General features: G+C 33.6%; 1 protein-coding gene across 1 annotated transcript in view; it reads left to right on the top strand.

Moving 5' to 3' along the window:
• The first annotated feature begins 1,602 nt into the window (after positions 1–1,602).
• LOC111510403 (putative inorganic phosphate cotransporter) overlaps positions 1,603–17,322 on the top strand; it is a 54,290-nt gene continuing 38,570 nt past the window's right edge. Inside the window, exon 1 of the mRNA XM_023166314.2 lies at positions 1,603–1,759. Coding sequence (XP_023022082.2) covers positions 1,741–1,759 — 19 coding nt within the window. The 5' untranslated portion in view covers positions 1,603–1,740. The remainder of the gene's footprint in view (positions 1,760–17,322) is intronic.

Below are 17,322 nucleotides of genomic sequence, written 5' to 3'. Positions count from 1 at the left end.
AAAAAAGTATCAACGGACACTTATCATTTGAAATAATAGTCCGGGAGGTAGTATTACAAATAAAAAAGTCATAGTAAGCCGGCTGATATTAAAGTTCGTTCAGACTTTGACAAGAGGCTGTATATTGTTTACAAAACAACGGAAACCACTTTGAACATTTACTTAATTGACATTTTTAATAAATTTGTAGTTCAACATAAACCTCATTAAATATTCCATTCAAGCCAAAGTTTCACAATTATTGCTTCACCCTGTATAATTATTATTTATACCATAGAATCGCATTTTTTATAGTCTTTAAAATGGTGTATCACAAGTAGGGGTTTGCAATTTAAACTTTTTGAGTTTTGGTGGGTGGGCCCTAGGGGGTTGACGGGGGTGAGTTCTCTTTCATGTCACTTCAGTTCTCTCTTATTATCCTAGAAACGGTTTCAAGCATTTTTCGATATCAGCTTTCGTTCGTGAGATATAGCCCATTGAGGGTTTTAAAATTGACACACTGAATGTAGAAATTTTGTTGAATAATATTGCATACCGTCTCATTTGAAATGTTATATTTAGGCAACTGATTTCAAATTTGAAATCAGTTGCCTAAAACCGCCTGGTTTAGGAAATGAAAAACTACTACGAGTAGGTAGGTATATATTCTTCCTTACGATGTATTAATTTCTGAAAAGGCCAGAAGCTAATGTAACCCTTTGATGATCAGATGTTTGATCAGATGAGGAATTTCTTTCTGAAATCCAGAATAAAATATTTTTGTCCTTAGTAATATGTTTCCACGTTAGTGAAAAGTTTCGCACACTGCTTAGTATCTAACCATAATTTTCATATAATGTTGACATTTCTGAATGTGAAGAAGTGGGTATTTACCTGAAGATACTTGTCTAGTTTCTCTGAACAGGTGATAGAACTGTCAAAAATGTATGACTTCTGAGCAAACAGTACTAACCTAAATAACAAATTTTATAAAGTTACATAGTAACAATTTCTACCTATAAATGCATTTAATGGAGTCTGGTGAAGTTTTTCACGTTACCAAGTATCTGCAAGGCGATTTTTAGGTTATTAATTTCAATATCTTTGCTGCTATAGTTATGACGATTCGAATTTCATAGTAGCTCATCGTATCTACCTGTGTTGGAGGCATGCGCAGAGGAAATTTCTGCTTTCATGGAATAAAGAAGGCCTGGTATTCATAGGCTTTTGTTTGTTTGTTTATTCAAACGTTTGTTATATAGGGTCTTTCCTAAGCGCTTCCTATCTTTTAATTTGAATGAAACAGTGTGCGTGAGATATCGAAATTTTTTATTCGTTTGAAAGACCTTTTGATTTGTGGTATATAACACCACTCAAACGTCCGCCTTGGCTTCTCTGGATTCATAAAACAAACACGGTGAATAGTTAATGCCAGTTAGGTGGTACAAAAATAAACATTTCTGTTTTTTGAGTCGATATAACCATATAAATGTTGTTTTAAACAATGCTCTGTTGCGAAATTTCGTATTCGTGGCCATGATAGCTATCGGAAAGTTCAATTAAGTGGAACGTGTGAACATATTTTAATTTGAAGAGATAAAAACTATGAAGTACCCATATCGTGAATCACGACCTAATTGATTACAACAATAGTAACTGTGCAGGATTTTGCACATTGATCAGTCCTCATGTATTGAAGTTGGCAATTAGAACCTGATGGGTGTTATGATTGATAGTTGATGTAAAGCATTCCTTTCAAATATGGAAAAAACTGATAATGGTGAGTGAATTTTTGAAATATCTATTGAGATCGGAAAAAATCTCTTCATCGAATATCCTATAAAAATCTGCAGAAGAATTTTATCAGAAACCAGATTACACTGTTTCTTAAATTTTATAAGTACTGAATTTGTATCACTTCAAAAATTAACGATTTGCAAAGTGTATAACCCACACTCATTTCATTCCTTTCTGTTACTTCGATCAGTATTCATCAGCAAATAATGCACTGAAAGTTAACAGACAATATAGAATTTGAGATAAAAAAAACCATCTCAAGTATCTCGGAATCATAGTGGATAAAAACTTAAGATGGAATAAACATATTGAACATGTCGCAAGGAAAATCAGATCACTTATGAACAACTTTGAATTTCTTAATAAAAATTTTAAGTTTATCCCAGTTTAGGACGCTTTACTTGACGCTAGTATAACCCCATATCAATTATGGAATTATTGTTTGAAGAGGAATAACTGATAACTACCTCAACAGATTAGAAGTAACTCAAAAATGGCTCATTAAAATCATTTACAACAAAGAATTCACATACTCGTTTGAAAACTTTATGCAGAACCACACTTTTTAACCTGCAAGCAATTGTATCTACAACGTCTTCTGATATTTCATTTCAAACATATAAACCATTTCCCCCCTGTCGACCCCTCACACAATACCAGATTCCGTTTTAAAAACTCTAAAATACCTAAGGTCAATCCAGACAAAAACCAAAGATTCTTTGTCTACCTTGTCCAGAAGTATTTGCCTATCTTCTCCAGGAAATAAAAGTTTACCAAAATATAAATTCAAGAGAGCTTTGAGAACTTGGCTCTTAACCATTACACCCGATGATGTTGACAAATTTTTAGAAAGAAATCCTAGATGATTGTGGTTTTTTTCAATATTCTCCTGTTCCATTAATACATTGAGCATTACTTTGATTTTTCGAAATTTCTAATGGCAAATAAGCTACTTTCCATATAAATATATTTTGTTGTTCCTGTGGATTTAAATTATATTCAGTTAGTAAACTGTATATCTGTCGTTCAACATATATGTATCAAAACGATTTGGAAAAGCTGAATACACTTATTTGAATTAATGGATCGAAGAGGTTTTGTATTAAAGTGTATAATTCGATTCGATTCATTAATATATATATTTATTTCAGTTTGTGCTATATTCTTTTAAGATCAAAATCGGAAATAGGTTCGCAAACAGTAATAGTAAAATAAGGAGGGTTTAGTTTTTTTTCCTGCACAAGATCCAACCTCAATAGAAACGAAGCTGCATCTTCAGTATTATTTGCTGTTTCTTCTTTGAGTACTGTGTTTAACCTCCTTTTACCTCCGCCTGTGGATTTCTACTTATATCCACTGTGATTTTGAGTTCTCAATTTTTCCCCTATGCTCAAGATCTATACTTACAAAAGTCCCAAAATGTTCACTTGATTGATGCATTAGAATATTATAACAAGAGAAAGCATTTGATATGATGGACAAGTAGTGCCATCTTACTTTAATGATAGCTAATTGATATGGTTAGAATTAGATATTATACCTTTCATATTATATAATTTATATTTTTATAAATTATTTTATTATATAATTTCCTCACCACATACAAGCAACTGATTTTTCCATGGGCTGCTCCATATTTATTTGTATATATTTTTGTTTCTTTATGAATATATGTTGAATAATAAGTGGCAAGTAATGATATTATTATTATTTATTAATTCATCACAAGATGTCACTGATTGAAATTTAGTTATGTAGTTCAAAAGAAACGATTGTTTCAAAGCATATTTAACATTTTTGATTGAGTAGGTCAAAAACTCCTTCGTTGACATGTACTTCCATAATGAAGAACATCTACATGTACAGTTTTTTGATAACATTAATAATTTTGCATGTCATTCTCTCAAGTAAATCAGTGACCAGCTTAAATTCAAGTTTTATTCGGTTTCAAACAACAATCCCAGGTTTAAGTGAAAAACGCTTATGCATTCTAGAAATTGATTCACCTTCATAGATAACGTTTGACTGCTGAAGTAAAAAAACTGCTCTGTGAATCGTTGATTTCCCCCCCATTTTAATAATTGGCATATTGTATAAACCCCTCTCTAGATATCAGTGATGTAAATTAGATACAAAAAATCCAAATTTTCTATATGAGGTTGGTATGGAATAAGCAGAATAACTTTTTACAAACTAACTGATCTGACTCAATTTTTCCAAAGGACAAAACACAAACAATACAGGAAACTTCTTAAGGTGCTCTAAGAGCAGTGGCTGTGCAAAAGTAGCGACTCACATTTGATTTGAATTGCTGGTGATTAAATCCATTTGGAAAAACGTTCTCAAGAAGTTCATTCCACACAAACGAAGTTCTCCAAACGAAAGAATTCTTGAACAGTGAAGTTTGAGGTGTACTGAGTTGAACCTCAAAACGATGAGCAGTCACACTCCGTCGCGTATTTCCGATATGTACCGGTCTGGTGGAATCAAATGTGCCAAGTCATTTGAACACTTCCCGTGAAGTATCTATAGAAGAGAGACAAATCTCCAACCTTTCTTCTTTCAAGGTTGCAAGTGATCGTATAAAATTACTCACATCATCTGTATAAATATCAATAATCCCAAACACAGGTGTCTACTTTCATTTCCTCTATGAGCACTCATCTTACTGAATAGATATTCACATTATGAATGTGATATATAACATAATGAAGCAGTTATTTCGTTTAAGTAATCCCTGTATAGGAAAATACGTTGTATCGAATTAGGATCTTGGCAACATACTTTTATATCAATCGACGTTACAATAAATGATTTTGTTCTTATCAATAATAAAACAAAACTATTCCATAGGATGGTAAATAATCTGGTGTAAACAACACCCCAATCAACAGATTATTGTTCGACAATTCCGATCAACCTTTTCAGGTGCAAGAAGTTCTCTTTAGATTATTCCCTGTTTTATTGTATTTTATATTTTCATTTATGGAGGTTTCGTGAGAATATTAAAGTTCTACTCATGATTATTGTATCAGTTTCATGATTCAGATCTCTACTTTCGTTTGAATTATCATCATAGCACACAAAAATTTCAGCTTCACATCATGTATACCATAAGGCTCTTGTTCCTTCTGAAACAAATGTACCCTGTAGAATGATTCTAAGGTGCTCTAGTCTTGGTTTATTTTGATTCCAGAGTTCGTGGGGTGTGAAATCAATCGTTTTGGTTAGTTTGCCAAATTCACAAAAAATACTCCAACTCATCAGCATATAATGTCAGACGTTACCACACGAGAGGAAGTCGGAATTTACCCTTGACAATCCCAAAATGAGCAATTACAAAATTTTCTTCGATATATGAGAACAAGAAAATATACAACCACCTTCCAATATGCTATAGGGCAATACCAAATTTGGAAAAATTCAGAAAATTAGTTGAAGGAATTCATCTGCAAAAAGCCTACTATGACTTAAGTGTCTTTAGCCTTTAGTTACGAAAACGTATGCCGCCAGATGGCAGTGCGATTTCGCCCGATGAAATAAATACAAACTCCTCCCTAATTCTAACTTGACCAGGCCGGGGCATTCCAGGGCCGAACTTTATTCGCCGACGTGTTCGTTTTTCTAAATTACATTTTAGATTAAAACATGTTCGTTTTCGTGTTGATCTCAAAGTTTGCACGAAAATTGCAGATTATTTGAAAATTATGAATCTTTTATCAAAATTGATAAATGCAAGATGCGGACGAGATTTGTGATTAGGGCCCGATTTGACTTGCTATAAGGAAGTTTTCGGGGTCAGAGATTATGAATCTTTTGTCAAACTTAACGAATTCAAGATGACGGTTCCAAGATATCGAACGAGATATATGATTATGGTCCGAATCGATTTGAAATTAGTATGTGGATTTTTTTGGGCTCGTAGAGTATAAATGTATTGTCAAAATTAATGAATTCAAGGTGACGGACAAGTTGTGTTATCCGATTCATATTTGGTACAATGGGGTTTTCGGGGTCGCACATTATGAATCTTTAGTTAAAATTAATTAATTCAAGATGGCGGCTTCAAGATGTCTGACGAGTATTGTGATTATGGACCGATTTGATTTAAAATTGGTATTTTGTAGTCTCTAGGCGTGATTTTTTTCTATTGAATTTCGGAAATTCAAGAGGGCGGACTAGTTTTGTGATATCTGGTCGGGCTCTATGGAAGACTGGCTTCAAGGTTCGAAGATAGTTATTTTTCTGTTGGAATTCAGAAATTCGAGATGGCAAACGAGTTTTGCTATTAATTGTGAAATTATATATAACACTGGTATTTTGAGGTTGAAGATAATGAGTTTTTTATCAAATTTCAAGAATATTTTGTGATTTATAGTCGTGTTCTGTTCAAAAATTATTTTTTCGAAAACATGAGCAGGGTGTTCAGAAAATCAGATGATACTTATGAATAAAAAATTGAGAAATCAAGTATCAGAAAAGATTTAATGATTCATAGTCAGATCCTCAAAAATAATTCATCTAGGGCTCTCCGGGGTAAATTACTCATATTTTTTCTCAAAATTAATTCATACTACCAGATATATTTTTAAAATTGAATGATTTTAATATAATATTTTGCAGGAAAGGTCCACAGTTTAAATAATATGTCTGATTCCATATAAAGGGTTAGACAATATAAGTCAATACCAATCGTGAATAATTCAATTCCGCTGATGTGTATGCAACTGTTGAAAATAAATGAAATCCAACAATGTTTTTGCTACCAATTTTGATTGTAATCAAATCAAAAATAACGAAATTCGTCCAACATTCTAGAGCCTCCATCTTAGTATTTCTTAATATGAAAATATCATGAAGTTTTGTCCCTAGTAATGAATACCTGTAAAATATCAATCCAATCGGAAGATATTAGACTTGCAAGATTTGATACAAACGTGTTCACACGCAAACATACAGATAAGTAAGTTGAAAACTATCTGGTTATTGTAGAAATTTTAATATTTCAATCTTTCGTTCGGTCAGAATAACTTTTATCTTTTCCTATTCCCAATCCGACCCTGTGCTATATTTTACAATGATACTCTCTCTCTTCCTCACCAGACGTGTGGGAGGAGCTACCTGACGGGCGTGTCATTTAAAAGAAATTCATCTACTATTCTGACTCCAGATTCAAAAGTAATAATTAGTTTTCACTAGTCGACGGCTGAAGCAAAACTTTATTAGTTGACTTTGATAAAATTTGATATTTCCCATTTCGAAAGGCATAATGCAAGGAAATCAAATTCGTATAAATAACACATTCTTATTAAATTAATAACAAAATAAAGGAAACATTAAAAAGAAAAATGAGAAAGTCGTTTAACTGAGAAAAATGATAGGCTTCAATACCGAAATGGAATAACACCAAAATATTCGTTAGTTTTGATGGTGGAATTGAAGAAAAATGCCCAAAAATGAGAGAGAGAATACTTTTTATTCATCTAATATTCGAAAAATATTTTTTTTATTATTTTTCCTTTATACACTCATACAATCTTTCCTCAATCAGAATAAGAAAAATCGTTTCTTACTCCTTTTTTTTTCAGGGATGAAGAGCCTTAAAGTAATATTAAAATGTTGTATTCCAACTCTTAGTATTTCAGATGCTTACATATCTGTAATGATTCATTTATTTACTATCTGTAATGGTTTATATATTGTTCTATTTATGTGTATTCGTATATGTACATGTTGTTTCCAATACAGTAACTACGATACTGGTATCTGACCCTGGTTTAATATCATTATTACTGGGCTCCCCCATGCCCCCTCCCGGGTTGAGTGCCCTAAAGTAGGAGCTTCCCTCCCTATTTATTTAGCGAGGAGAACCTACTACCCCACTCCATCCACCCCCGCTCTCCGAGCGGTCCTCAACTTACTGATGGGCACTTCAGCAAGATTGACATCTGACCTTTTTTGGTTGAAAGTCAGCCTTTAGGTGCTATTCTTTCGCGATCGGTAAAAATTGTTTTGTCATGACTATTCCTAACTGAATTTTAATTACTGGGCGTGGCTTGGTATCTCTTAATTGGGTTATCTAACGCTGTTTGTGTACCTTGAAAAACAGGTAGCCCGATTATCCCTGTGTTTGAAAATTTCTATTGCCTCTCTATAAACTTTCGGATAGTAATTTTGAGTTTTATCGAGTATAATTGTATCTTCGAATGAGATAATGTCAGTGCCTCCTTTGTTGGGAGCATATTCGGTTGCAGCTGATTTGTCGGTTTGCCTGAGTCAACAAATTCTTATGTGATCAAAGTAACAGGTACTCGATGAAACTTAAAATTACCATCCAAGACTATATCTATAGAGGAGCAATAGAAATCCGAAAACACAGGAATAATTATTTCAATAGAAAAGAAGAGGCAATAAACATTGATGTTACTAACATTGTTAGTTATGCGTTCGGAACAACGGGAACAACAACGGCACTGCAATGGTTACCACATCACCTTTGACACTATCTACCGCAGTAGTAGACGAAATGTCGTGCATAAAAACCTGCAGACCACGGCCGAAATACCCGAAAAATAGCTGTCACACAGTAATCGACGGCCGAGAAAGTTTACATTCATTTATTGGTAGCTTTGCTTCAACAACTAGCAACTGGCGGACTCACATAATGTTCTGTACAGTAACTCTGTTTATTTCAGGAAAATAAGAAACTGTGGTACGAAAAAAATACCTTTTTTTTCACGATGTGCTAGACAGCTGACTCACAATACTCTACTTCATTATCAAATCTGACCATCTTGATAACTTTATCAAATTTATTCTTTACACACGCCAAATATTCTTCTATCTGCGTTACTTCATTTTTGGCATTTATTATATGGAATAATATATAGCGAGGAAAGTTATCAATGAATGTCGAAAAATATTGTTCACTTACTGGTGTTTCAGTTTTCATCGGTCCACAAACGTCAGTGTGAATTAAATCAAGACTGTTGTAGTGTTGCCCTTAGTTAAATTACTTACATTATACTTTTCAATATTCTTGCGAAACCGCCTTCGGCAACGCCGTATAGTTTTTTGTCAACCCTACCCATGCGAAGCAGGCACAGTATTTTGTATACAGTAATTTCATAAAGGCTGATTTGTGGTTTGAAGTTTCCTACGCGCAGACCCACGCGTCGATGTCTTAGGTCTGCGCAAACGACGAGTTTAAGACAGGCATGCAATCAAAGCGTTTAAACACTGCTCAACATAACAAATATTCATATAAACTGCTCAAAAAAATACAGTCGATGAAAACCATGTTGGGCACCTAAGAAAATTGTACAAATGATAATTTTGCATTTGTGTAATATTCAAGTAACCCAGATCATTTCGACAATGATGAACTATGTTTCAAGTAGATTTTAAAAATTCATGGGATCGGATGTGACAAAATATACTTTAATTTCAACAAGAAAAAAGACAAGATGAAGAACGAGTTTTGTTATTCATGAACCATGGTACTGTGCAAGAGCTCTCTATGAGGGATAACGAGTCCCTGTGTGTATACAACCGTGATAGCATGGTCTGCACTGATGAGGAACACTTCAAAACGGTTCGCAGTTGGTTCCTTGTTCGAATCAGGCGAAGTCCCACTATTTGTCCTAGAGAGCTCTTAAAAAGTTGTTTCTTCAAAGTGAGAATCTTTGCAATTATGTCTGAGGCGACTTGGATTCCGAAAGGTTAACAGTCGTAAGGTATTTTTGATAGTCAAATTTACATTATATAAGAAGTTGCTGACTAATAGGACATGTTTCATTTAGAATAACTGTTTTTAATCTACGCAGCAACTTTTCGGGGTTGATTAGACATCTAGACTTGTATAGATTCAAATATCAACATTTGTCAATATATGTCGAGTTATTAGCTAAAGAAGTAGTTGTTTTCTGTCGGAAAACATATATAATGGTATAGTCAAAATGCATTTGGACTTGTCAGTGATTTTATCATCAATTTTTACTTGGATAAAAGCTGGAAACAGCAAATTATCTTACAGTGTAAATAATTCATAACTTCCGACTCCGAAAACTCTCACATACATTTATAGTTAGTACATACACACAAAAAAATTATTTTTGTATGATTGAACACTACATACTTAATTACTTTTTTACTTCTTCAAGTCCTGAATAGTAACTACATAATTCAGAAAGAATAGGCTCTACAGATTCCTTAATCTTGAGTGATGAATTCGATTAGGAATATTTTTAATAATTGGTCCTTAATATAATCGAATCGGCAAACTCGTCCGCCATCTTGAATTCTCCAATCAATAAATGAATATGCTATATTTGGCCCCAAAAATCACTACAAAGAAATTTCGCATGGATTCGTACCATGGTTCATGAATAACAAAACACGTTCTTTATCTTGTCTTTTTTCTTGTTGAAATGAAAATATATTTTGTCACATTCGAATATGAACATCTGCCGATTCCATGAATTTTTAAAATCTACTTGAAACTTAGTTCATCATTGCCCAAATGATCTGGGTTACTTCAATATTACACAAATGCAAAATTATCATTTGTACAATTTTCTCAGGTGCCCAACATGGTTTTCATAGACTGTTTTTTTTTGAGCAGTTTATATGAATAGTTGTTATGTTGAGCAGTGTATACACGCTTTGGTTGAGATTGTAGTAGGGAGAAATGTCATTAGTGTCAAATACGTCATCATTATAAAAAATGAAACTCCTGGACACCGACATCAAAGGGACCGACGCTGAGTGAAACTACTGTATACAGAAATACTGTGAAGCAGGTAGCGGACCCTTGGATAACAGTCGGTGTTTGACGGCATTCGGGATTTAGAGTTCAAGTTAGTAACAAGTAATTCGAGACAATTGTGATTAAAAATAAACCGAATTTTTGTATTGTTATTCAATCAAAACTCCAGAGCTAGTCGGCGCCCAACAACATTCATAAGAAACAAAAGTAACCCGATAACAAGACATTGATTTGAACGGCTGTTTTGAAACTTTTGACTAACGCAGATGTTATATATGTACTTTTCTACCCAAACTGGTATACCGAGTCCTAGGTTATTATTATACAATTATGATAGTTGTTATTATGCAGCTTTACTTTCAGTTTCAATACTATCCTGCTTCAATGACCTCCTGGTCCCATAAATGATGGTATATGAATCAAAAGCAGGTATTTTGTTCAAATTAAATCTGTTTCGGAAAATACAATGAATTGAATTATAAACTTGACAACATATATTTTCAAAACAATTGACGTTAACATTAACAACCTTCGTTTACATCAATAACAAAACAAAACTATTCCATAGGATGCTGATTAATTCGATATTAACAACGCAGTGAAAAATAAATTTTATGGAAAAGTAAGTTTTTGAGCTCTTCTTCAATTCTTTCAAAAGCATATTCAAGAAACATCAATTTCACCATTAGCAATATAGCACGGATTGAATTAACATAGAGGATTCGTATCGAAAATCTGAATTCGAACTTGAAACTATCAACTAAAATCTACTCTCTCTGTAACTCTATCTTTTATTTACCCTTTTTCTGATCTGTCTACGATTCCGTCTATTTTTCTCCTTTCCTTGACAATACTACTACAGGCTATAATTGAATAAGTGTAAAACATTTAAGGAGGTGATTCCTCATCGAAAAAAAGATAAGATCTTTCATATAAAGAAATTTTATTGGAGCATCCCTTGTTAAGATACAGCCCCTTAAACATAACAAATTTTTTCACAAACACTAAAAAAGTTACAATATTGAAATTAACCTGACGTTTTGTACTATCGAAAAGACACTTAGCCAGAAATTTATTTGGTTTACCCCATGGTTGTCAGGGGTGGAAAACGCAACCCCTAAAATTTATTTCCAATGTAACTTTTTGTCTTATTATTTGTTTAACATTTAAAATTTATTTCCGGTAGCCTGTTTCATTCTAAACAAAAAATGTATCTTGAGTTTTTTGCCCAAAATAAACCAGTTCGCAGCAAAAAATTATTTTACGAAAAACTACAGAGATATATCGTCATAAATGCGAACTGGATTTATTGTTATTTTGTAGTTAGAACCTGCATTAAACGATTAAAGGGTGATAAACAAAACTAATTTATTAATAACAAAACACACAACATGTAGGAATCATTGTAAATGTTCAGACATCAGCATGCGTCTAGACGTCGCGCGTCGGTGCATTGAGCCACGTATTCGCTCAAATATTCCTGGAGTCTCTCTGATTACTCTGCACGCATCGATGATGCGGTTTCTTAAGTCCTCTACATCGCGAACAGGAGTACGATAAACCAAATGCTGTAAATGGCCCAAAATAGAAAAATCGAGAAGATTGAGATCCGGGAATCGAGCGGGTCAGTTCTGTGGTCCTCTTCGACCTATCCACTGATTTGCATATGTTTCAGTTAAATGCTGACGTGCTACTAGACTAAAATGGTCGGGAGCCCCATCATGTATAAAAAACGTATCCCTTCTGACGCCCAAAGGAACTTCCTCCAGAAGTACTGGATGCACTTCTCTCTTAAAAATTGAACGTATGCCTCACCATTTAATCGAGGAGGTAGAAAATGACGCCCAATTGAATCATCTCTAATAACTCCGAGCCACACGTTGAGAAAAAACTGTTCTTGATGGTTAGTTTCGACAATAGCGGGACAATCTTGTCCCGAGAAAAACTACATTCGTCTGTGAATTCTATCGACTTCAGAAAATCACAATTTCTTCTAATCATTTCCAGCATCCAATTGCAAAATTCAAGACGGTTCGGAAAGTCTCGCGGTGTCTGTAGTCGTTGCAGATGGTAAGGGTATAAGATTTGTTCCTTTAAAATTCGAAATATCGTCATATGATCAACATTTAGCTGGAAAGCAATCTTTCTAGTACTGGTCGTAGGTTGTTCTTCAATCAAATTAAGTAGTCCTTCCTCAAGCTGTGGTGTTCGTACTTCTCCATGGCGACCACAATCCTGCGTTTTTTTGTCTAATGAACCATATTCTCGTAATCGTTGAGGAAGTCGAGCAAATATTTTACGTGAAGGATGCTGCCGTTGAGGATACATTTCAGCATATCTTCTAGAAGCTTCTAATCAGCTATTTCCTCATTTGTGTATGCCATTTTAATAACAAGTGAATTATTAAAGTAACAAATTAAGAACAGAACAACAACACACAATTAGTATTGATTCAATTTCGAAAATTCACAAACTGACAGCGTCATACCAATTTAATTGTCACTAGCGCTAATAGCGACCTACTAGATAGATTAGTTTCGTATTTTCGCATTTATGACGATGTATCTCTGTAGTTGTTCCTAAAATAATTTTTTGCTGCGAACTGGTTTATTTTGGGCAAAAAACCTAAGACACATTTTTTGTTTGGAATGAAACAGGTTATCGGAAATAAATTTTTAAATAGTGAACAGATAATAAGACAAAGAGTTGCATTGGAAATAAATTTAGGGGTTGCGTTTCCACCCCTTACAACCATGGGGTAAACCAAATAAATTTCTAGATAAGTGTCTTTTTGGTAGTACAAAACGTCAGGCTGATTTCAATATTGTTAGTTTTTTAGTGCCTGTGTGAAAATAATTGTTATACAAATTTCATGTACCCCCTTTAAGGGGCTGTATCTTAACAAGGGATGATCCAATCAAATTTTCTTTATATGAAAGATCCCATCTTTTTTCGATTAGGAATCACCCCCTTAAATGTTTTACACTTATTTAGTTACACCCTGTATATCACAAACATTATTTTCATCATTAATTACTTGAAAAAGTTCCTACTTGAGGGCAAAACTTCAAAATTATCTTGAACCGACTACCTATCGATTGTTCAGGATCAGTTTGAGATGAGAAACATTACTTGCATTCAACAAAGTACTCCAAAAACAATTACAGATAAGCAATAAAGATTTCAACCCAGAAATGTGAGAAAACGTAATTCCATTGAAAGTATTTAACATGGTGGAACTGGTTCAAATGAATTTGAATCACACAGTAACATTTTAAAAAGTATTCAAAATTTTTTCACATATAGTCAGTAGGAATTCTTGAAGACTGGCTATAAATCAAATCAACTTCCTACACTGTAGGTTAATGGACTGACACCTATCCGAAAACAACTACTTCCCTGGCTAATACCACGAAGGGCGTTGGATTATATCCGACAGGTGTCAGTGCAGGATTCTTCACTGAAGTTATTTTTGCATATGCTGTTGGCGATACAACTGCCGCAATAGATTTCCATGTGAGAGAGCAAAAATTGGAGCAGTTCCTTTTGAGACAGCTGCCCGAGTGGCTGATGAACTTGGTGATCACAATTTCATCACAATTTCATCTACCAGGATTTATGACCGTTTATGACCAACAGGTCATGATGATACACCAATGTTGCTGTATGCTTTAGGAGATATTGAGTCCGGTGTGGGGAATGAATGTTATCGAATTTATTGAAACCACTATCAGGCTCATACAAGCTAATTAGCTTGAAGCCTCTTCACTCATAATCTGAAATAATTTACATTACTTTGTTAGGAGCTTTTTATCTTGGTTGTTAAATACCACAGAATGTGGCGAAATTTAATGAATTGTAACTGTACCTGAGTTGAAGTATACAAATTGAATTTCATACATGTAATTTGGATAAATACTAGAAGTAGAAAGTAGCCGTCAGTTTTAACACTTGACCACATCCAAAGTAAGATGTAGTAACATACATCTGAACGCAGGAATTAGTTTTCATTTGAGGTTTTTAGATTTTATTGATTATTAATTTACAAACTGTTGAACTGATTGAAAGAAAAGTTCAATTGTATTTATTGCCATCCAATAGAAAATGGTATTATGGATTTTTCTAGATTTGGAAATGTGTTTGACTATTTCAATAATTTTTATAACTATTGTTGATACATCCTTCACTCTCTTTGAATATATAAAAAGAATATCATCACGACCATGAATAGCTACAAATTGATGTACGATAATATGAAATAATAATTAAATATCTATTAGAGTTTCCATTGCACTCAACACACAAACATATAATGTCCACCGCAGCTTGGTACTTCAGGTTTCATTTGACCTGGAGTTCAGGTATCGATTTATTGAAAAAGTCTTTGTAACGCTTCACAAAGGAAACATGTTGACGCATGAGTACTTCTAAAATCCCGTACTTGTATTCAAACCTGTTAGCTCATCTTGCCCTTTCAGTAGAATCGTAGCAAGAAGAAAATCCAAGTGCAATAGGATATTCTGAATGAATTTTCATTGTAATGTCAATCTCGATTCAGTGAGTTCAAGTTATCGTACGTTCATTATTGTATATCATTATTGATGTTTCATATGCGATATGATAAGTATCTGACGTGATGCGAAGATTATGTGTATTTGATGTAGGTTGACCCTGAAGGGTAGAAATCAGGTAATTGAATTATGCCACATCAGATAAAGGAGCTTTCAAATGAACAAGATTATCATAAAAATTGATAAAAACATGTGACAGGTTCATAGTCGTTACCGAAGGCTAACATTTGAGTTGTCACTAGGTGGAAATATCAATGTTGCATTGTGCTGGAATCAGTAAGCAGGATATTTCTTAAACATTTGAAGCGCAAGAAAATTTGGACTCTTTTAGTTCATTCATTTCAAATACTTATCTGAAATAAGCAAGTAAAAATGTAAATTGGCTATTTTGGTTCAAACAAGTTTAAAACATGGTTGAAATGGAACCTCGCCGCCGTAAGAGCGGAACTTCTGCATGGAATGAACTTCCTCATCCTTTTCCACATGTTTATAAATGAAGTAGTAGTAGTAGTAGTAAGATTTATTTTCTTTTTGACAAATTCACAATTTGTATAAGAATAGTCATGTGTATCCTAGATTGTAAAAATATTCGAAAAAAAACAAAAAATACACAATTACAAAGATAAATATGTACAAATAACAACTTCACATACACAACGTCGATACATTAACTACAGCTTATGCACAAAAGCAATAACTGTTAGGGTATTCATTGTAAAACGCAGATAGTGAGTAAAAGCACTTTTCTAATAGAATATTCTCCAGATGTTTTTTAAATTCAACTGTGTCGACAGATTTGTGTTTTATATCGCAGGGAAGTTTATTAAAGAGTTTCAGGCCTAGGTGTGAAGGAGCATTAGTTGTCAGTAGAAGCTGCCAAGCTGTGATACAACATTAATATTTGAGTACTTTTTAGTACTGGTCTTAGAGTTCTGAACATATATCCAAGAGAATTCATTTTGCTTATGATGCTTTGACAGTGATTCCTCTAGTCGAGGTTCTCTTCTATGATGATTCTAAATAACTTCTTCTTTTCACTGTTTTTGACAAGTGAGTCATTAACTTTTATCTCAATTCGCGAGCAAATTTTTTGTCGATGATGAAAACGACTTAATTGTGTTTTTTCTTGATTGAAGAACAGATTATTGGACCCACACCAACCTGATATGGCTTCCACAACATTGGCACATTCTGAGGTTATTTTCAGAAATCAATAAGGATGTGTCATCAGCATAAGTGCTTCGCAAAGCTGCTTTGAGTAACTTTTCTTAAATTGAAAAGGTATATTTTCAGGAGATATTCATTTTTTGGAAAAGAGAGGTTTTGGCTTTCTACTTCTCCATCTTGATACATAAACTGTGGAAAACTTCCAAAGAAAGAATGAAAGCAATATATTTCAAAAATTAACTTTATACAAAGATGTGTAGATCATGCCAAGAAGTAACTTTCAGACACAAACTGGAAGAAAAAATCTTTTGGAAACAGCTATTTCCATATAAACATTGAATTACACGAAAGAAAAAATATATAGAAAAAATACTTTCATATGAATGCTGAATTATACAAAAAACACTCTTCTCTTTTCTGTTTGTATTCCAAACATTCGCAATGGAATCGAATGAGATATCAATCACAGGATTGCTACACAATATAATTAATAAAAGAAGTGGAATTTCACTTACATTGCACACTGTCATTCTCACTGGTAGACATCTGATGTTTCGCCTTAAGACACTTGCCTTATTGGCTCTTCAGTACCGAATACGGATAACATTATAAGAGAAACACTAAATTTGTTCATAAAATCACGACTTTTTATCACGAAATGAGTTGAATCTATCATCGATGACAGTACGTAAATAACTTGATTGAATCCCAGCCATAGGAATCTTGTTCAAATTTAAAGGGTATTCAGGAGAAAACAATTTTTTGGAAAAAAAAGGTTTTGCCTTTCAATTTCCAAATTGAAAGATAAAGCCCTCTCGGAACAGCTATTTTCATATATATGATGTATTGTTTTTACGGGTGTTCATCCGTTGTATACTATTCGATAGTCGACGTTTCGCCATCATCTCAGATGACATTATCAAGACGAGTTACTGCTTCGCTTCGAGATGTGTAACTGATATTAGGTTCTTCTTGTGGTGTTTTTATATGGTTTCGCTTGCGTAAGTTGTATGGATTTGTTATCTGTTTTTCCACCTGAGG

This window comes from Leptinotarsa decemlineata, unplaced genomic scaffold (assembly GCF_025532065.1).
Source record: "Leptinotarsa decemlineata unplaced genomic scaffold, Ldec_3_MD MMD2_tig00026299_RagTag_RagTag, whole genome shotgun sequence".
NCBI classification, from domain to species: domain Eukaryota; kingdom Metazoa; phylum Arthropoda; class Insecta; order Coleoptera; family Chrysomelidae; genus Leptinotarsa; species Leptinotarsa decemlineata.
This window is presented reverse-complemented; position numbering and strand designations above follow the sequence as displayed.